Here is a 22,770-nt window from a genome sequence, read left to right on the forward strand (position 1 = left end):
GCATGTTTTGAATAACTAAATTATAATACACTTCGCAAATAAGGTCTTGTCTAGTTGTTTCTGAAGTATTAGACTGTCAGTTTCCTTTCTGGAAAATGTGTTTCTAAAGGACACACTCATTCACAATTGTTTATTAAGTTGGCAGTTCTTATTTAGTTCTATTTTCTCCTCAATGTGTAAGACGACAACCTGCAACACAGGCCAAAAAAAGTTTATAAAAAAAGAACTAATTGATCTGTTTAGATAGCTAACAAATTCAAATTTAACAATCCTCCGGAGGAGCTCCTCTCTAGAAAGTTTCCTAAGTTCGTATTTAAGCTAAAAGATTACCTTGTACTGACTCCCAATTTTTCACATGCATAAAGTTAAGTCACAACACCTTTCTCCTCCCTCCCCCCTTGTATCATATAGTTAGAATTGTTTTTAAAAAATTCCTTTTTAACCCTGCTTATGACAATCTCCTTTATTTTCCCATAAACTTCAACCCCGGGCCTAAGAAACTTCCATCCTCAAGAGATATAGCTGAATCTGCAAAGGAAGAGTTATCAGTAGAAACCATTTTGAAATCTTAACTGCAGCTACTGCTATCAAATCAGCAGAAAAATATTATGTTTCTTATAACAAAATTGCTGTGAATTGCAAATATTAGCAGATGTTACTACATATACTGAAATAACTTGAGAGTAAATGTAGAGGAGTAAAAATAATCCCAATGGAACCTACTAAAAATAGAACTATACAATTTCAAAATATGCATGTAGTAGAAAAGAATAAAGCACATACTATGAATTGACTTATCTTTTACAGCATGGATGCTGAAACTTTAATCATAACGATTCAAAGCAACTAAATACTAAGAATTTGGTCTTTTGGCTTCATGATGGAAGAGTATAATTCCATAGATAAATTATTCTTGGCTATTCTCAAATTCTTCATCTATATTGTGTTTGGGGTTGGTTTTTTGGTTTTTGCTGGGGTCTTGTTGCTTTTTGGGGTTGGGGTTTTGGGGTTTTTTTAGTATTTGTGCACCTTGGTAAGGAGCTTCAGTTTATAAAACGGGGAAAAAGACCTATTGGTCCCAATTATGACAGTCTGAAATCTGTAAAACCCATAACAGTTAGAACGTTAAAGTTACAAAATAGCACAAACCCAAAACCCAGTAACCACCAAATTAGGTAAAAATATCAGTAAACTATAACTTTACAAATGCAAATAAAACTTCTATGCCATGAAAAATTACCTTACAGATTATTCTGTCTGGCTTTTCTGATTTGTAATATAATCAAATTCTTTCAAGTTGTTTTTCTAGCCTTTCAGGTAAATCACAGGCACACAAGTTCTATTTGCTAAGATAATGCACATTTAGGAAAAAGCATAATACAGCCTCTAATTTACCAAGCGTTACTTATATATGTGCTAAATATGCTTTTCATTACAGGCAGCAAAATAAAAATCAGTGCTTGAATTTCAGCTTGTCTTAGCTTAACCTACAAATTACTGTTCGAAAGAATAATCACTTGTGTTGCACCACTGCTTTCTCCCAGACCCCTCCTCAATCTCTGAAATAAAAAACCTCATATAATAACTGTTCTCCTAAATGTTTGAGCTTGTTCCCAATGTGCGTTCCACAGTCAACTGCATTACAAGTACGATCAGGCCCTAAATTAAGTTAAAAATTCACAAATGATGCCATTTAAAATATTATCTCCTTTCCTTCTTTGGCTCGTTTGACACCTTCAGAGAATTCCAAAATACACATATTCAGTACAAGAGGAACCAATACCCTTGTGCAACAACTGTAACTACATCCCTTTTATATTGACTCCCCGCAAGCGATAGCTTCTATTGCGATTTTGGCCTAAAACGGTAGTCAAAATGTCAGTTATATAAGGCCACGCGTGGAGGCACACGCACTCTGAAAAATATTGCTACTGAATTAATCATGGAAAAAATAATGGCTGTCTGGTTTGACATACATATTTACAGAACGACTAATGTGTATACCCCCCCCCCCCAAAATTCCTCTCCCATCCTTCCTCCTCCGCCAAAGTCAGCCAGAAGTAGTCATTCACGCTGCCTGCAAAATTTCATAGCCAACAAATCACCAGCACCCTAAAAATAACATTAAACTCCCCAGCAAGTAACAAAGCCGTACTTTTTCATCCGCACCGGCGCCGGGCTAAAGCAAAGGCACAGCCCTCGCGCGGAGAGCCCCCCCCCCCCCCGGGACACGCCGCTCGCCAGCGCTGCCCGCAGTGACCGAGGCGCAGCCCCACCCACACAAAAAGTTTGCAGTTCGGGGAGGGTGACACAACCTTGCGCGCTGTTGCGCAAAGGCCACCCCCGGGCCCCCCGCGAGCCCCCCGAGCGCCGCGGCGCTGCCCCGCGCCGCACGCAGACATCTTCCCCTCCCCGCGCAGCGCCCGGCTGCCGAGAACAGCCCCGCGCCTCGCACGCCGCCCCGGCCAACTTTTCCGGCCGGGCCGGGAGGCACCGCGACTTCCACGTTCCGCCTCGCGGCCCCCCCCCGGCCCGCCCTCCCTCCCTCCCTCCCTGCGGCTCGGGAGGCGGCGGCGGGGGAAGGTCACGGCGGCCGCCGCCGCCGCCCAGCCGGCAAAAGTTTGCGGGTCGCCCCCCTCTCCCCCGCCGCCATGCCCGGCCGCCGCGGGGCGCGGGCGCGGCGCGGCAGGGAGGGCCGGGGGCCGCGGCGCGGCGGGCGGGGAGGGCCCTACCTTTCTTGGCTTTCGGGGAGTGCCGCCGGCTCCGGGCGCTGGCTCGCTCTTCCTCAATAGCGGCGGCTATCTCCGGGTCGTCCTCCCCATTGTACCACACCAACAGCTCCTCGCCGGGCGCGATTGGCTGCCGGGAGAGAAGAGAGAGGCGCGGCGCCAATCAGGCGGCGGCTTGTTGGCGGCGGGCCGCGGGGCGGGGAGCGGCCGCGGCGGCGCCGACGGCGGTGCCCCGCGCCGCCCGCGGCGCCCCGCGCGCGCAGGGCGCCGCAGCCCGCGCCCCCTGCTGGCCGGAGGGCGCGCAGCCTGTGCAGCGCCGAGCTCCCCGCCCCGCCCCGGCTCGGGAGCGAAGTAAACCCGCGCAGAAACGGGCCGGTTCCCGCGGACGGGCGGCACCGGAGCCACCCCCCTCCCCTCCCCGGCGGTGGCGAGGAGGCCTCGGCACCGAGAAACCGGCCTTTCCCGCCAGTATTACTAGTCAATTACACAATAACACGCAATTATTAAATAGACGTGAAACGCCAAGCTGGAACAGCCCACACTGAGATTCGTCTCAAATGCTGACGTTGGTTTAAATCCACGCAGGCCGGGCTCGCAGCAAGGAAATCCCCCGTGTTTATTACCACTGCTATTTACAGTTCAATTCTTTCCAGGGAGCTGTCGGCGTTACTCCAGCTAAACACACCTACCTTACACAAAGCATTAAATAATGAGTAAAACTGCTCAGTCATCCACTAAAGTTGGAATTTGGACCAAAATCTAAAGATAGGGGAAAAGACTGTCGCGGTGAGTTAAAGGGAATACAGGGGAAAACAGATAATTACTACATGTTTGACAGATCCACTTAATCACAATAATGAAACATTTGGTTGCCATTCCAAATTCATTATTTCTGATTTCTTTTCTCCAATCAAAAAATGCACAGGAAAGACCAAATTAGCCAAGCAGGCATCACGGCAATTACTACCCGCATTCCCAGCACCATCAAACGGATCAATACTAGTTCCTCTGGTTATTTCGTATGCTCCGTAAAATATTACCAGACTCAAACTATAAGTCCCCAAGTTTGCAGACTAAAGATGTATTCGCACCTATTTTTTAAATCTTCACCATTATCCCTCCACTTCCCGAAGCATTCTATCCAAAACCAAGAAAAATCAACTTAAATGCCTTCCTTTACCTCAACTACAATCCCCCCTCTCTTGCCAGGGCTTCATGAACATTGGGCTTGTGGAGATAAGACCCTATTTTTAGAGTCACTATGTTAGAGCAAAGGGTATCCTTAGACTATTATTTCAAGTCTGAAGCCAAAGGGAATTTTTGTATCCAGAACAATAGTAATATTTGTTTCTTCTAAAGCACCTTTTTTAAGTGGGTCTCACAGCACTTGATAAAGACAATAGTTATCTTTAAACCCCCAGACACTGGAACAACAAGAGATGCAAGATCCCAACAACTACGTTAAGTGTTTGAGTTATAACATAAGCAAAGCCTACGCTTTGGCTTTCTTAACAGTTCTGGAGGCCTGAGAGGATAAATAGTGGTAAACCTATTTGCATGGTCCCACTTTGCAGCTGTTCAGCAGCAAGGAACGAAGAAGAGTTGTCTGATGCAAACAACTTATCATCTAAACAGTATACAAACTCAGAGAAAAGCGCTGGCAATGCAAACACAGGATGATAACGAGCATGTAATATGTTAACTGCGTGGCTGGAACTAACATTTAACTTGATGAATTTAGTTTTGGTGTAGCTACTCTAGAATCTAAATTAAGCCCTCTAACCTTGTACTTCTAAAAATGAGATACGGCAGCAGCTTCAAAACCAGAGAATTAAAAGAGCTCCCTCACCAACGATACCAAGGAGAAAAGGACTACACTGACCAAGTGCCATTTCCACCGCTACTCTGACACTAGAGAACACACGGCCGTCTCTTACTGATGACACTCTCTAATAACACCACCAAAATCCAACCTCCCCCAAACTGTTTCCTACAGGCTGTTTGTGTAGTGGTGTCACGTTGGGATAGCTTGGTTAAGAGAGGTATGAATTTTGGAAAAGCTCATGAGGTTAAAAACTCCCACATGCTCTTTGGTGCTTTATGTTTTAACTGCAACATTTAGCATTCCTTAATCTGAATATTTTCTGTTCAAAAGATTCAAAGTTATTTCAAAATTTGTTATTTTTAAGAGTAACATCCTAACAAGTTATGCCCTAAGAAGTTCTAGCACAGATTGTCTAAAATTCAGTTCATCGTACATGTACAAGCACTGCAATGTGTCTTGTACAGACTGATAGGTATTTGCCTGTCTGGCTGCCTTAGAGTATATGTTTTTTACCACAGACACTGCATTTTACTGTGGTGCTGTGCTTTTGCACCTGGATGTGACCTTATCTCCCCAAATACAACCACAGTGGACAGTTTCTAGCATCACTACTTGCGTGCATTTTTCACGCTGCATAACCCTATGTTACACTGCATTCCTATGTAACAGGGAGGTTATTGAGTTATTATAAACCTGTTTGACAAAACATTCTTCCATAAACAAATTGATTTCACCTTACTCAAGGACAGTTTCACAGCCAAGCTTATTTAGAAGACTTTTTGAAACTGAGTTTTCACTGCAATTTTACTTCTTCAAGAGTTACGAAGTCCTGTATGATGTGCAGAACAACACTATTCAACTAGCTCGTTTTGTTAGCAGAGGCAGGAAGAACTTCTGAAACCCCATAATGAGTTTAAGCTGTTTCATCGAAATACCACAACTCTCATACACGCATCCTGGGGAAAGCACATGCAAAGCAGCCTACAAATATCCTCAGTTCTTCAGTAGAGATGAAGAGAAAATGGAAGAGAAAAATACTTGCTTGTGCTCACTTAAAGGTTCTATCCTATTACTATTCATTTACAGCAGAGAACAAGGAAGCTAAAGCTCTGTGCCGTTTTGAGGTTCTTTTACACCAAGCAAATTTGGACTTTGCTTATCTTAGCAATGAAGCTTAGAAATCAGTCTGTTTAACTTACAAATCAGAAACCTACAAAAAGCTTAAGAAAACCTTGGGAAAAAAATAAATAGCCATAACGGTATTTTAAATGGTTTGAGGTAAAGCAGAACAAAATGACATACAAGCCACACTGATTCTCCTTTGGGGGTAAATAAATCTGTGCTGTTTATTCATCACCAAATGGAATTCCCCTAAATTTATGAATTATGATAAAGATCAGGAAGGAACCATGTGTACATACCTGGGCTGGTAAATTTACTACAGTTTTGAAATGGCAGTGTATACACCATAACACATTATATGCAGGAAGAGAAGGACATTTAAGGTGTTATTTATTACATCCTTCCTTTTGTCTCAGTTATCAGTAAGGTATGATGTGAATCCAAGACTGATACGGACTCTACAAGAAGATCATCTCTGATACAGAAGGTGAGACAAAAACAAACCTTTAAATAAAAACCAGACATATAAGCAACCGTATTTTGTAAAGAAAGCAGAAAACAGCACAATTTTTTTTCCCAAGGTATGAATTTTCCCTGCAGTTTCTAAGGTAAAGGATGGCAAAAACTGATACAACAGACAGTATTTAAATGTTTTAATGTAGTAACTTGCCCTTGAGACCACACATTCGAGATCTCCTCTTCTACTTTATACTTCTATGCTGTCAGTTACCTGCAGCTCAACTTTCAATTTCTTCACACTAACTTTACTTAAAAAGCCTGGTTACTGTAAATTTGTCACTTTAAATCATGAAAAATAAGTTTACAAAACACTAGACAAAACAAGCTTTCTTAATGCCTTCCTTTGGTTTTCATATTCTTGGAATGGACAAGAAATTGAACAGAATATTTTATTTAAAATATTCCTATTAAACTACAAGAATAGTCCACTTGGGCAATTAAGAAACACAAAATGTGACTTTAAATCTTGACCTGATTTATCAGTACGCTGACTGAATGTTTAATGGTAGTGAAAAACTGTCCAATTTCATGTCAAGCTTTCACTTCAAAAATCACCACAGATTAGCAAGATCAGAAGTTTCCTTATGTATCACTTTTTAGAAAATGTGGGATAAGAGAATAAAATACATTGAAGTAGATGGTTCAAAAAATAATTGGAATATTGGTATGTGGTTTTAACAAACATTCACTATTACAGATTTGTAAGCTTTTTCCCCTCAATACAGAGCAAAGTTAAACTTTGCATTATAACCTACTTTTGCATAGTGAAGCAACCCAGACATTTCTACAGCCACCTCTGAAATTACCTGCCAAGTTACCTGTGCCATAGATGCAGCGACAATCAAGTAACAGCAGGAGCGCATCACGGAACGATGGCTGCAATGCTTCGTGGACTAACTTGGTCCTGGAAACAGTTTGCTTACTTCTGACCAGCATGAAGCTGGGATTATAATACAAGCCATGCCAACCTGGCTCGTGCAGAACTGGTTCGAGCCTGTCCGCACTGCATTCCTGGAACTAAGTCTACAGGGCAGAAACAACTCGGTGGTTCTATACCAGCTCAGGTCCCGGCGCCCCGCTTTGAGCAACACCCAAGTCCAAAACTACTCAGAGCTGCTGTTTCTACACTGGCCTCTAAGAGGTACAGTGGCAAGCCTTTGCGCAGAGGCAGCCTGGGGGTAACGCCATTTCTGATGGAACACTCCCTCCAACCAACGTACAGTGCAGACACCAACATGAATTTCCAGAAGCTTGACTGGGACTGGTATTGCCAACACTGAACAGACGCTAACAAACAATCCCACAGCACACACCTATCTCAGTGGTTGCCACAGGGGCAAATAAACCTTGCTGAAGATGGCTCTTTGAAGAACCTCGCATCCCAAACTCAAAATCCCACGCTGCAACAAATCCCAGACAGATTTTAAACCCAATAAAACTGATCCTTATAAGCTACTCTAACAGTCTTCAGAAAGAGCTGCTTGGCAACATGATATTGTTGGCAAGGCCTCGTAGGATAAAGTTCATCAGGTCGCAAGAGAAGACAGTCAAAGGACCAAAAGGATATTTCAGATGTTGAGGCAAGGTATTTGTTATTCTGTCAGCAGTGCTCAGTCTCTTTTAACGGTACAATCATTTTCCAAAGTGCAATATTATCCATCAGAAAACAAATTTGAAATATGTGAATGTCTGTCTTTATCAGGATTAAAACCTTTGCAGAAAAGATTAAATGAGAGAGAAATTTAAAATGTCAGAGTAACTCCAAAAGCACACTTACGTTAATGAACTAGCATGACTATGGGCAAAGGCAGAGGCAACCCAAGATAAAGTGTCTAGAGAAAACTAAACTGGCTACAGATTCACATCGGGAGCCTGCCCTCAGTGAATAAATAGTCTGGCTGGCAATAGCCAACCTCTACTCGAATGCTATCTCAAAGCTATTAGAAAGTTCAGAAAATGTTTAGAAGTTGGGTTTTTTTCAATCTAGTTTGAGTGACCTAATATAACAGTTTTACATATTCCTATACTGCCCTATAAACTTCAAAACTGCCTGGTACCAACTCATTCTTTAAGTGAAGATCTGTTACTTACAGATGGTGTTGGGCTTACAAGGAAATGTAAGAAACAGCAATAGCTTAACAGCAAGGCTGCATATACCCCAAAACCACAAAAACATTTTAAATAACAAAGTCAAGCTACATATACTCACTGCTAGTAGGTTATTGATCAGAGATTTAAATAATACTTTACAGCCACAATATTCTAACACTAACATACACTACCATTACTTATAGTTAAACCATTTTTTATCTTGGTTTCGGAGATACAATGCCCCAGGAATTAACACCCTTTTTCCTGCCTCCCACTCCCTGAATAAAACTGGAATGGTATAAAACCAGGAAAATCTGTTTCATGAAGCTACCTATAAGAGTGTCTTGACAACCAATCTTTGTCATACAATGCAAAGACCATAAAAATAACTGATTTCCACAAAAAATCCTCAGTAGAAAGTGTCTCAGTATCTACAGAAATAGAAAAACATTTATTTTATGTAATCTGCTATAGTTTTTCATTCTTGTTTCTATCAAATTTGGTGCTGCAGCAAATCATTAACCAACAAGATAGACTTCATGTTCATACATATCCTATATTTAAACAGTAGATCTTAATGTCAACTGTATTGGCACAGAAGAATTTAGACCAATGAAATGTAGCATTTGCAATATTTTAATTATATTTCATAAAATGTTTCAAACTCTGTTTAATACAAATAGTAAAAAAAATTAGGATTTGAATAAAGGGGAATAAAAGGTATTAATAAAAGGTAACAGAGCAGTAACTGATTCTTCAGACACTGATACCTTTAAACTTTTGTAGTATATGGTCCTGTTGATCTCCAGAGGAAACAGATTTTGCTCCTTTCCTGAACGTGCCCAGTTTATATACCGTAGCCAGTTCCCTTTCTTTGGATCAGTTGCATCAACACACATCCATCCCAAGTTTGGGTAATACACCTGCGAGACAAAAATGGCATTAAGCAAACGGACAACTGTTAACACTGAAGTGTACATGCACTAAAACACCACACATTTTAATGCTATAGAAAGTAGTAATCATTGTCTAAGGACAGAGATAACACAGAGGAGATGAGCAGAGGTAGGGGTTGCACTGGGGGGGAGTGTTGCTGGTCTTCTGCAATCTTTTTAGTGGAACTGGTACAATTGGAAAAAATAACTTTTGGCCTGCAAGCCCTTCTCTGAAGGTTTTGGGCTCAAAAGCCAAAACACTTAAAATATTTTATGCTTGCTTTTCAGTTTGGCAAGCCTGGAATGATTGTCTAGATTTTGTGTTTAGTAAAATGACTGATTTTACGATACAAAGGCAATAGAGCTTTGTTTTTACTATCTGATGAATTGGGAAAAGTAACTATATAGAAGTTACAAGCATTTGCTTTATTGGAATAATAAGGGAAAGCATAATTTATATTTTATCTTTTTTCAGGGTATCAATGAAAATCTCAACCTTTCAGAAATCTTGTGATCACCTTAAAAAATTGACCATGTCAATAAACTTATGCATGTTCCAAGATGCTGCGTAAATTCTTTGGTTTCCATTCTTGGAAAAAAATTTAATGCCTACTCCTGGTTTACATTTCAAGACAGCTTGCAATAAAGCAAGGTTACTGACATCTTCAGTATTTTCTGATGACGGGCAACTCTCCTTCTCTTTCAAGACATGTTATGTATCTCCCACTTCTCTTATTAGAATGCAAGTTTATTAGAATCCAAGTTAGATGCCTATAAGAAGAGACAGCAGTGGATGCTCTACATTTTTTTCCAAACCAAAGAACACTCCACTGTTCGGCAACTGGAACTATCATTTTTCCATTACTTTGTCTCAGAACACAGGCATATTAACAGATACACAATGTTTCAGAAGCACTGGGCAACTCACAGATTTTTAGAAAAACAAAAAAGGAAAATATGTGCAACTTAATTATATCTTATTATTTGCGTTTTTCCTTTTGGTCAAATCTATAAATATCAGCCTCTGCCTGGAAGAGCTCCTTTCAAAAACCCAGCCTCCCTAGCTCATCACCTCCTGCAACGTTCACTTAGCACAACTTCAGATAAGGAATATAGTAAAATTCCAATTTCACCATAACTTTCCCATTCTGTTACACAATGTTGTAGCTTTTTATTGTTTCTGATACTTACTTTATAAGTTAATTTTAAGTCTTTTCCAACTGTTTTACATTTTCAATTTCAAGTACACTTCTACAACAGCTTAAAACAAGAACCATTTAATATCTACAACAGCTTAAAACAAGAACCATTTAATATATTTGATTTCTTCTGTGTTGATATATTGTTGATTTAATAAAATAGAATTTTATCAATAAAGGTAAAGTTTCCATAAATATACCAAAATCATCTCCGTTTCTTTCCAAGCAAAGAGAAAACATCTCCCTTAAAACTATTTCAGCATGGATTTCATCAGCTGACTTTTGAAAGAAAGTCCTTGCAATATGAAAACGTAAACAGTTTCACAGACCAAGACTGTAAAAGCAATCCTTTTGGTTAAAATGGAAGAGCCAAACAATGCTGTGGAAAGAGTTAGCAGATATGGAATATATGGCAAAACATAATACTTCATTAGGTTTTTTTATATATTACTTTATTGTGTTTTCATATTACTTTATTGCAGGTTTTGCACAAAACAAAATACATTATTACTTTTCAGTTAAAGCTTCTAATTTACAGAACTTTGTTTAAAGGCCTTGTGCACTGTGAGAAAGGAAATAGCTCCAACTCCTCTATATAACATTGTGACTTCAAGTGATTCCTGTAAACCATGATCATATTCAGCACAGTTGTGCCAGTCATTCTGAATTGGCAGACAGCATTTCCCTCAGTTTTCAGTCACTTGTCGTCATTTTTCTACCTGTGGCTTTTCTCCAACAGAAAATGAAAATATGTTCAAGTCTCTACTCCTCTCCTCAGACACAGCAAGCATACAGTGACATACAAAACTCATCTTATTCAGAATGATACTTTAACATGATAGTTCAAAATTATTAGAACTGACTGGAGATGCCAGCTTTTAGAAGCCTTACTTTTTCTTCAGACTAACTTCACTAAAGAAACAAATGAGATTCTTGTGGAAAAGGTTGTTCTCCTAGTTGAAGGTCCATATACCTAACTACTCTCACACACCACCATCCTTCTACAAACCGTATTTTCCAATAGTTACGATTCTGGAGTGGTTTCAGATCCTGGCATATGGGGCCAACTGCTGCGGTCTCATTTTATCTGCTTTTTTTTAATTCCAAAATCAGCATTAAAGCAATGCACAATTACTTTTCAATCTATCGCCTGCATTGCAAACAAGGAGACTTTGTAACAGCTTGTTTGCGACAACACAAATTTTAAAAATATTAAGACTTACCCAGTGAGAACATTCAAAATCCAGCACTGAGAAAAACAATTGCAAGGTCAATAATTTACTTGACTGATTCAATCTCACTAAGTGTTCTTGTACCGGATCAAAACTGGAGATACCTTATGCACTGGAGTTTGTAATAATCCTAGCTCAATGTAACAAACATTATACTTGAACTCTTTATTACTTTCCTGAATGTGAATTTGCATTTATGGGGAACTGTTACAGATCAATTCCTCTGGCAGGGCTTAAGATTAAGTTTGTATGTATAGCCAGTGTTTTATGCAGTTCAATTTTTGCAGGCCAGGGGCCAGAAGGATGACTACTATCAGTATCTTTAGCCTAAGTATCTGTAAACTAGCAAGTTCTGTTGCAGAACATGCTATGCCACAGTTCCTCTATCCCTCCCCTCCTTGACCATTCACTTTGCTAAAGCCATTTGCTCTATGTGTCTTCAGAAAGGCTGAAGAAGTCTTTGGAAGTAGTTATGAACTGCCTTAAAGACACTGTAGATAGGATTCAACAGATTAAGACACCTACACTTTGAAATCTACATAATAGCCAAAGTCTTATGACTACCAGTGGAGCTTAGAGCTATTCAGCTGTCCAGACAGTATTTGCTTCAAGGCAAGCCCAAACACAAGCAGCACAAGAAACACTGCAACAACTGAGAACTTTTAGAAAAACTCCAAAAGCAAAACCAATTCCCATAACAAAGCTGGTTTTCAAATAGCTAAATGAGGAGGAGTGCTGTGGCTTCCTTAAGAGATTCCATATCCTCCTAATTTCCCTAATTTCATACGCAGCCGACAGCACTCAGTTGCAGAAGGGATATCACTCAGGGTTCAAGCCAACAAAGCAAAGCTTTATCAGCAATAGACTCTTAAGGGGAGGTGTGATCCAGAGACATAAGAAAATTAATACAGCAATTTCAAACAATGCCAATAGTTTAAAGCTCTAATTCAGAATGTTTGCTCAACCCAAGTGTCTACAAATAAACATTTGTAATGGCAGTCAAAGATAGATGGCAATTATTTCATATCATGGCTCTTTCTAAAGTCTTAGAAAAATTAAAGGCTAAATACAAAATATTGACCTAGCAACAGATACCTCTTTCCATTTACAAGCTGTTTCTTACCTCCCACATGTATACATTGCTTTTAACTTGAGATCTTTTTTTCTTGTCACCAACGAATGGTCCAAACTTCTTGCCTTTTAAAATTGATTTTGTTGCCCAGACACCTGAAGAGACACATATCAGTAGTTAAAACTGGTCTAATTTAAAACATTTAGAATTGGTTAAAATATGTGCATCTGCCCACAAATTTATTGACAAGGTTTAACCAAACTGAACATGGACAGCATTTCACATTTTATAGCATCAAAACTAAGAACAGTTTGACAAATAATTGCTAATTAAATATAACATTGTCATTCAGACCATGCTAGATCAGGTTCATACTAGAAAAGATTAACCTTGCTCCAAGGAGCTTATAACCTGTTACTAACAGTAATGCATCTATAGTCAGGCTTATTCCTCAAACTACTAGCTTTCAACATCAAGTATCCAGTCTGCAATTCTCATTTCCAAAGTTCTCCCATGTTAAGCTTCTTTAACAAAGAAGCCAAGTATTTTGTGCATATTACTGAAACAACACTTTGTTCCATATAGCAGCTTTCAAATCTGCACTGAATCGGTTCTTGTAAAATGAAACTTTTTATACTGATTGGACAGTGCGATGCAGCATTCTAAAGTGCCTACAGCAAGATAGTTGCAAAACACGAAACTGGTAAAGTGCTGTAAGTGAAAACAAACCAGTGAAGTAACATGTCAGTATTTTCATAAGCTAATCTATCTGCATCTTGGTCCACCTTTGACCCCAATTCTGACATTCTAGGAACATCATCTTGGGATGCTGGAGAAACTTGGAAGCTGTCCACTCTTCCCAACGGATATTATTTCAGATAAATGCACCAGACATCATCTCTACCCAGCACAGGAGGGCACCAAACTTTCACAGCAACTGTAATTTATGTGAGCTAGTGTGAAAATCTTCATTCTCTTTCCGCAGCTGTAGCACTCACCAAGCCGTGTCTTGTCAACAGCAGATGGGAAGAGCCTCACGTCCTCAGGAAGCCCCCTAAGCACATGCTCAGGTACATCATCTAAGGTCTCCACAGCAACAGTAGATTCAGTTGTGTTCTACAAGTCAGAAAGCCAGAAGGGCCATGACCATTAACAGATAAAAACAGTAACACGACAGACCATCAACCCATATGACCTACAAAAACTCCTGACTTGAAATTAAATTTCCAAATTGCCATTTCAGCTAGGGTTCCTTCCATCAACATGCTAACATAAAAGTATCTTTTTATCAGATCATTCAAGTTTTCACTAGTATTTTCATTACACTTGTTTATGCTTCAATGCAGAGTTCTAAGACCACATTAGAGATACGTATAAAAAACACTGATACCTAAAGTTGCTGTAAATATTCTTTTGCTTTACTTAATGGATGTCTTTTGATTACAAGCAGTATACAGTGAGTAAATCTAACTGAAAGGGTTTTCATGTATCTTTTCGGCCATTTGCCCTTTCATTCATTTTCCTTGGCCTCTCCTTAAAAACAAATTCAAAATTGAGTTACTTGGAGAATAGAGCTAAAAGTATTTTATTTTTCCTGTCTGAATATGACTTACCTGACAGTACTACTATATTATACCTAAAGATGAATGAACAGAAAAGTACTGTGGTTCTATACCTTGGAAAATACAGATATTTTCCAGAACATAGTTTTCATGAGTTCAGGCTTAGTGTTAGCTCTTTGAAACAGCTCATTAATATGGTAAAACTCATTTATGGAACAGTTTTCAGTTGCATTATTTTTACTGATCAGTTATGCCATGAGAAACTACATTTAACAAGTAATTAGGTCAGTAATAACATTGTTACATTCTACATTATGTTGAGACAACATTCCTTTGTGTTGTTTCTGATTAAAGTTCTTCCAAATTTCAGATAAAATACATTGTAAAGTTGATCCACCTGCCCAGTCTATTATGCTGAGACTTTCTTCAAAAGCGTACCACATAAGCGTTCATAGAAACAGTCCTAGAGTTTTTCTATCTATGACTTATCACTATAAAAATCTCTAGTTCCTTAAACATTCTACTGAAGCATTAGAATTACTCTGATTACACAACATATTTTTTAAAATAATATTAAACATACTAATTAAACTAGAAAACTCAAAAAAACATGTAGCATGAAAACATGCTAGATCTTATGTAACCTGTCTGGAAAGTCTAACTCAATTAAAAAGTAAACAAAGTAGATTAATTTTCCCTTTAAATTACAGACAGCTACAACAGACCTAATCTAACATTCAGACCTAATCTTTTCTGAAAATAAGCCACAAAAAGTTTTCATTATGTTTCAGCTGTATGATAGATCTTAAACAGGATCTCTTCTGCTAGAAAATGCGTCTGACTGCTCCTGAAAAACTAGTATACTTAAGAGCAACACATGATGCTTTTAGTAGAAATCTTTGTTAGCTGTGTATTTTTTAAATACGGAATAGTCAGAAGATGCAAGAAGTTGTTAGAAGTGTTTCAGGACATACATATCATTTGTCCAAATTTTACTGTTGAAACACATTACTGGCAATTAATGTAACGAAAGGCAAGTGAACTGCCATGCTAAAATACACCGATTAAAACAGTATGCAGCAAAACAGCCATAAAGCAGGAAGAATAGGAGGTTTTTTCATTTTATTTCATAACCATCCTATTGACATTTTTTTTAAAATCCTGGGTTTCCTACAAAGATAAAACAGTAAAAGCCCCTAAACCAGAGGTATAATGCAAATTAATTCTGCACTAAAGCATCAGCAATTGTGTTCCATTACCTTTTCTTAACACCTACACACTCATCTTCTGCAAATTCTGTTTCAAAACGTAGAACAAATGTGGATCAAATAAACCTGCTTGAGCCAGCAAAGCAGTTTCTCCATTATCACCCTCAGCAAGTAAATGTCAGTAAATGTTAGTAAAATCACATAGGCTTGATTGGATCTGCTTCAGAGGCATGGCATGTAGCTTATCTTTACTGTAATTGACAGCATTAATGAAAAGGATGACTGGAAAAACATTTATGTTTTATCAACCATCCATTTCATTTTCCATTTGACTTAACATCAATACCTGTCCATAAAAAGTAATGGTGACCAATAGTTAAATAATTTTTTCCTTGCTATTAAAGGCATGTCTATTAAAACAGAAGTAGGAAATTAAATGCTAAAAGTTGTTAAGTGCTAAAAATATTTATTTACATTCAACACACAACTCTAAGTATTTTCCATTTTCTACGTATTTTTTAAAGAATCCTTAAATTCTTTTAAGTGAAAACTGAGATATACTGCAATTTTCCTGAGTATACCCTAGTTTTGTACTATTTGGGTTCATAATGAAAGCAAACTGGTGTTTCAGCTTAGCATTTAAGGATCTCTCAAAGTTTCAAAACAAAGGGCAATTCCAGCTCCAGAACACCTACGATCTGAGGGTCCAGACCTGCTCATGCAGCCTTCCATCTTCCCTTTTAATTTTATCAATCATTTCCTAAACATGCACATAGAAGTTCCAAATGAAGCAACTGTGTATGCCTCTATGCATAAAGGAAAAAATGGTGTAAAGCTTCAGTTACAGGAATAAATTGCCTAGAAAAACACAAGTGATGACTTTGGAAATACAGTGCAATGCCAGAACATCAGCTACCCACCACACTGAGGATAATTTCACATATATTAGCAATTCTTTATTTCCCCTTTTCAAATTATGACTTCCAAGCATACTCAATCTAATCAGTCCCCAAAAACCAATCAAAATAGCTTCTGGTATTGTCTTACGTGAAAACGTATCACTTGTGAGAAAGACTAAACAGTGACTTTAGGAGAAAAACTTCCTCAAAGTTCTGAGAAGCACATACAGTTCACAAAAATGAAACGTTATTTGTTTTACCTATTGAATCAAGGATGTTGCAGTAAACTAACTACTCCAATATACATACTAGAACTTGCACTTGGGATACACCATCTTTTCTGCCATCAACACGGACATATCATATACTACCCAGTACTGAATGTTAGGAGGACAGACAAGCTACCCTGCACATACTGGCGACTGGTAATGTGCATTATATCCTTACGGTAGAGTAGCTGACATGAGGAAGCTTGCATTTTAATGTACTTCACAGAGCTGCTGCTGGGTCTATTGTTTTTCTACTGCTGTATTTACAGCCTACAAACATGCAATTTCACTCCAAAGATCGATGTTAAAGAATCTGCATGTCAAGTTTACTGCTCTGCAACAAACAGAATAAGCTAAAAGCAGCTTTAGAGAGAATAAAGGGTTTTAAATCATGTGATAAAAGTTATTATTTCAGTATCCTAAATGTTAATCATAATTCCTAAATAAATCAACAGCTCAGAATCCTTAACCAGCAAGTTATAATTAATACAAAAGGTTTTAAGGTATTTTTATATTAATGTTTGAAAGGCTATAAATGATTTATGAATGTCTAGTAAGCGATTAGTTCCATTTTAAGGAGCCTACAAGGTTCAACAGGCTGCTTATAGTATTATTCACACTATTATTTGTATAACACAACAGTAAACGCTACTCACACTTGTCATTAAACAACTAGCTCTTTATTACCTAATTATAATCAAAACCCCCACTATTCCCAATAAAAATGACCAGAATTTCAAAGTTACAAGCATGCACATTTTCCCATAAAATCTGTCCTCATTATGAAAGAATTGTGCTTGGTGAGAACTAGGCATATGTTGAACCATGTGCAACAGCCCTAAAAAAAGTACCTGCCCTCTGACAGCGAACTTTGATCATTCTGGTCAGGAACAAAGTAACTGGTGGTGGTGGCAGTAGCTACTCTAATATGAAAGATGAAGCTCTGAACACAGTTTACAAGGTGTTAAACTAAGAAATAACAACAACTTGAGCAACACTACAGTTGTCCAAGTAAACCCCAACTTTCTGGAAATTATTCTCGCTTTTACGTGTAACCATAAAGCAGAGATACAATAGTAGTTTTCATAATTTCTGAGTAATACTCAGAGCATTTTCCACTGAGCACTTATGAAATAAGCTATGCTGAAAGTTTACTGGAAATATATTTAAATGCACCCCTACATGCTACCAAATTTAAGGTTTTTCTCTCTAAAGCAAAATAGCTTCTCAACCTTTTCTACTTAGCACCCACTCTTTGTGAGGGTGCTGCATATGGCAATTATTCTCTACATTTATGAATGCGACTTGCTGAGTTAAGTTTCAAGAACATGTCCTCTGCCAGCTTTAACAGCAACAACAAGAAAAATTATAAAACCGGAGTCATAGCAAGGTTATTCTGTGGCTGCCTTGGTAAGCCCTAACAGCTGCACAGACACATCCTAGAGAGCTATTTGTAGGGGAGAAAGACCCCCAAATTGGAAACCGTGGAAGGAATAGAATGCCAGAAATCCCTTCGCATCCAAAAGAGTGAAGAGACCAGGGTGGGGGAGAATCCTTGTTCTTTAGTTATAATAGCTGAAGTCTATTCAAAGCAGAGCAAAGTTTTATTTTGCTCTTCCAACAATCCAAAAACAAAAACAGTAATGAAAGAAGTCTGATTTTCAGACATCTGTTAGCCTTGAATTGATACGCAAGAAGCCATGTCTCATCAGATGAGAAAGAAACACGCTCTTCTCAGCATATCAAAGAAACCTAAATATCTTTCCAGTACATTACCCCATGATTTCACTAGGGGAGAACCAAGCCTATTTATCACAGCGGTTTCTAACAAATTATTTATAGGCATAGATGAGGTGGACTACAGAGAGTGAACAAGCCAGCTATCAGAACGATGCACTTCAAGTTTCAAGCTAACAAAAGTGGCGTGTTTTCTTGGTTGGGTTTCATTTTGGAGTTGGGTTTCCTTGGGGGCTTTTGGGTTTGTTTTGTTTTTTTTACAGCCATAGCTAGATGAGCAGTTAAAAATCTCAAGCCTGCAAATAAATCTTAACCTATCACAACTTTAAAAATCAGACTCAACTGATTTAGACAGAAGTGTACAGCACTGTGTCATGTCCTCTGATGTGTCTGGAATATTCCTTAATAGTCACACCTCCTTTTAGCCACAAATATCCCAAACCTGTTCCATCATTCAAGAAGTTTATTTGCATGGAGCAATACACAATCAGAACTTTATTTTGCATCTACCTACATAAATCAAAGATCAGCAGCGACGTTCAGAGAACACACTCAGACTCATTTCACACCTGTCATATTAATGGATTTCACAAGTACCAGAAAATTGGATATGGCCTAGGACATAACAATACATTTCACACCTCAAACGAATGGTAATAAGTAACCAAATACTATAAAGTAAAATAAACAACAATTTAGTTCAGTCAAATCAGTGCAGTCTCATTTTATTTGCAATTTAAATGTAACTACTTAAAAGATTTTCCAGATCACAACTTGTCCCCAAGGAATGTCTGTCTACCAAATGAAGAAATACAGTATTTCAATCACTTTTCCACCAACACTTAACAATCACATTTAAATTGATTTTACTGTTTAAAAAACTCACCTCTTGATAAGGATAGTGTACTGGCATGTCCTACAGCCAACTTTTGCATTTAACTGAAGTCCTAATATGGTATTTTTCACTCACTCCAAGACTGCAATTTTGAATACAAAAAGCACTTGAAGCTTAATACACTTAAGCTTCTTACTCTGAAGTTCAGAAATATTACATTGCTAGCATTCAAATTAGCCAGGCTGAAGTGACTTAAGAACAATGCCAAAAAATCATTTGAGGGCTGAAGGGGTGCCTTCACTGAAACTGTCTTTTCCTGTTTGCATTGAATTCAGAGTCCAATCACTTTGACAGTACCTTTCAACACATTGATTAAGCAATTTTTCACACCACTTTCAATATAATTGTACCTATAGACCAACCACAAATCAAACTATAATGTTACAAGTAGTATTTAAGCAGAGTAGAAAAAGTACCTGCAACAAGATGTTTACAGGTGATCAGAGATTAGAGCAAAAAGGAAAAAAGTCATCCTGAACAGAGTAATGAATGACAAATATTCAGTTAGTGTCATGTTTTGGTGGAAATAGGGTTAAGATAAATGAAAAGATAAAGGAAAGAGAGAGGGACATGGCAAAGAGGTTAGAAGAGGTAGTTGTGAAAAGGAGATGAAGTAACTAAGGAAGATTGCTGACACAAACAGCCAGCTAGCACAAGATAAATCAGAAGCAAAAAGGTGTCTGCTTGTCCAAGACCTGTATCTGGCTACCCCTCTTTGCCACAATTTCATGGTCTGTGCTTAAAAATTAAAGTTGTATCAGAAATATTTGAAATAATAATTGAAAAATTCAGCGGGAATGGGGGCAGGTGTCATTTGTTAATATATGCCTTCACCGTTTTTAAATACCTACCCATGCAGTTTTCCAGGTAGCACACAACCATCTTCCTACTCTTAATGCAGTCTGAGATGCACTAAATGCTACCAATCAAAACCCCATAGCTGCTTGGTTTTTTTTAAATAAAGTATTCAGCACATTCTCATAAAGTAGTTTACATATTAAAGGCAGATCTTTTTAAAACAGAGAATGCATACTGTCTATCCTGAGACAGCAGTCTTCCCAGAAACCCAAAAATATTAATTCCAGCAACAGCTGCTTTTTTTTTAATCCTTCTTCTCCTTACTACAGGGCAGCCATATCAAATTATTTGTGAAAAGGTTTTCCTACACTACTTCAAGATTTCTATGGGATAAACAACAAAACTAGCAATCCTTTCATATAAACTAAATTAACAATAGCCCAATTAGTTCCAGGGTCACTGAAGTCACACCAAAAGCAGAGATAAGCAGAATGAAAGAAATATGAGAACAGAACACTTGAAAGATGTTTGGCATCAGGCAAAAACATTTCTTATACAGACCTGGCACTACAACTTGTCAACAGTGAATGAAATGACAAGGGCACTGCAAGAAAAAAACACCACAGGGTTGATGCTAAATACACACTTAATATGAATGGTAATTGAACAATAAAAAGCAATATGAGCTCTGTACACTTTGGAAACTAAATGTGAAAGCCAGAAACACCAAGGACTCTAAGCTACTGTAACTACTCCCAGAGGCAGGGTCATCTCATTATTTAATTGCAAGATGACATAAATCACAGCACTGCATAAGCAATAGTAACAGACACAGTAAGAAAGATGAAGACTTTGTTTTCATACAGCACAGAAAGCTTCATTCTAGAAACAGATCGGGGCGGGAGGCACGATGACAGACAGGACACGAGGGGACACGGACACACAAATGGGAAGGAAACAGCCAATGCTAACAATTAAAGATTACAATCTACAGCCTTCAGAATTTTAGCAGAATCCAAAGCTTATCAGAACAACTAATAAAGCAGGATTATTACTCAAGCAGACAGAGCAATAGGCTGTTTGCTTCATGCCACTGAGTGCATTCAAAACAAATCTTACAGGTGAAAAAATTTAAGTCTCAATAGAAATAAATTGTGAAGCAATAGTTAACCTAGCTACTAGACTACTAATGCTTCAAAGTGTGCTAATGCAAATGTTATTTGATTATATATATGGTAATTTTTATTTGTGTATAGATATAATACAATTATGTATTTTTACAATACATGTTTCAAGGCTTTGATAGAGATTGCATTTTGCTTTTTACTTTTTAAATATGCACATACATATTGAAGATTTTTTACTTGAAATCAGAGGAAAAAAGCAACAGGAAACATCCCACCAATCAATTTCACACTGTAATTACTTATATTATGTATATGCTTCTATAACTTCAGTGAGAACATACTTCAGCACAGCGCTAATTGTATTCAATGCTGCTATTGATCAAATAAGGGCATAAAGGGCAATAAAAGCATTCATTAGATACAGGCATCAATAAAAAAGGTATACAAAGCATTTTACATGACTGTGTACCGTGGTTGTTTCTGGCTAAGAAAACTGTTCATAGCCAACTCTTTTAGCAAATTAAAAAAGGCATTCCTTCAGTGTAGCATCCTATGTTCACATTCCCCTGCAAAGGGACTTTGTAAGGTCATCCAAAGATGATCTTTTTCTGTAAGTATCTTCAAGTAACACAATTGTGTGTGATAGACATACAGATGTATAATTCCTACTTGGATAGACAAACGCAACATGAAATCATGTACACTTGGCACCGATTAAAACAACACCCCCCAGTCAGGATATTCTCACATCCATATGGTAGAGTACTGCATCACAAAAGAAATGTGCTTTCCCAGCCTTTCCACTTGATTCTAGGGGAAACGCTTAGGGTTCCAGAAAAGTGTGAAACTTCCTGATCAATCAATTTCTGTGACAGATTGTTCACTGCACATTTGAAATGCTAAAGTGGTTAAAAAAGGTTAAAAAAAAGGAAGCCTTCAGTTTTCAAGCCACTTTTATAAGGAGCTGAATTATTACCAAAAGCCTCACGATGAAACAGATTTTTCTGGAGAGGTGTTCGTGTAAGAAGTGCCAGCAGTAATAACTCACATGCTGCTAAAGGGAATTCACACACAAAAAACTTAAATCCATGAAATAAAATAAATCTCACAAGCATATGCGTTGCAGAAAGGAGAATTATGAAATTTAATGACACTGAAGATTTTAAAGAACATTTCTTTTTTAGTGGATGATTTACTTTTCTTATTAATAATTAACTGTTCTAACATCTAAGTATTTTGATAAAGTCTTACATTTATACTCACCTGATTCATTTTGAATTCCTGTTGTGTTCTGAAAAGATACACACAACAAAGAAACTCCTTTGATTACATGAGCCCTAAAAAGAAAAACAGACAATTGTAACACGTACCTACCTACAAATTTATACTGAATTGAAAGTACACACAGACCTGTAGTTTCTCTTCCTAAAGCATTTGTCACAAAGCAGCATATGGCTTTATAAAAAAATCCGCTCCAAGCTATAGTTTCGTTATTATAGCTCAAATGTATATGAATAATCTCAAGACAGATATCTATCATTAATCTTTCTC

At 38.0% G+C, this 22,770-nt stretch overlaps 1 protein-coding gene across 2 annotated transcripts in view; it reads right to left on the minus strand.

The window, feature by feature from the left end:
* Positions 1-22,513, minus strand: part of PRDM2 (PR/SET domain 2) — a 62,583-nt gene extending 40,070 nt beyond the window's left edge. For both annotated transcript variants that reach the window (XM_059829939.1, XM_059829940.1), the window contains exons 1-5: positions 22,483-22,513; positions 13,723-13,840; positions 12,776-12,879; positions 9,057-9,209; positions 2,733-2,859 (exon numbers count right to left, since the gene is read on the minus strand). In XM_059829939.1, the coding sequence (XP_059685922.1) occupies positions 2,733-2,859; positions 9,057-9,209; positions 12,776-12,879; positions 13,723-13,840; positions 22,483-22,491 (511 nt within the window). In that variant the 5' untranslated portion in view covers positions 22,492-22,513. The remainder of the gene's footprint in view (positions 1-2,732; positions 2,860-9,056; positions 9,210-12,775; positions 12,880-13,722; positions 13,841-22,482) is intronic.
* Positions 22,514-22,770: the final 257 nt, after the last annotated feature.

Source organism: Gavia stellata, chromosome 27 (assembly GCF_030936135.1).
Source record: "Gavia stellata isolate bGavSte3 chromosome 27, bGavSte3.hap2, whole genome shotgun sequence".
Taxonomy (NCBI): domain Eukaryota; kingdom Metazoa; phylum Chordata; class Aves; order Gaviiformes; family Gaviidae; genus Gavia; species Gavia stellata.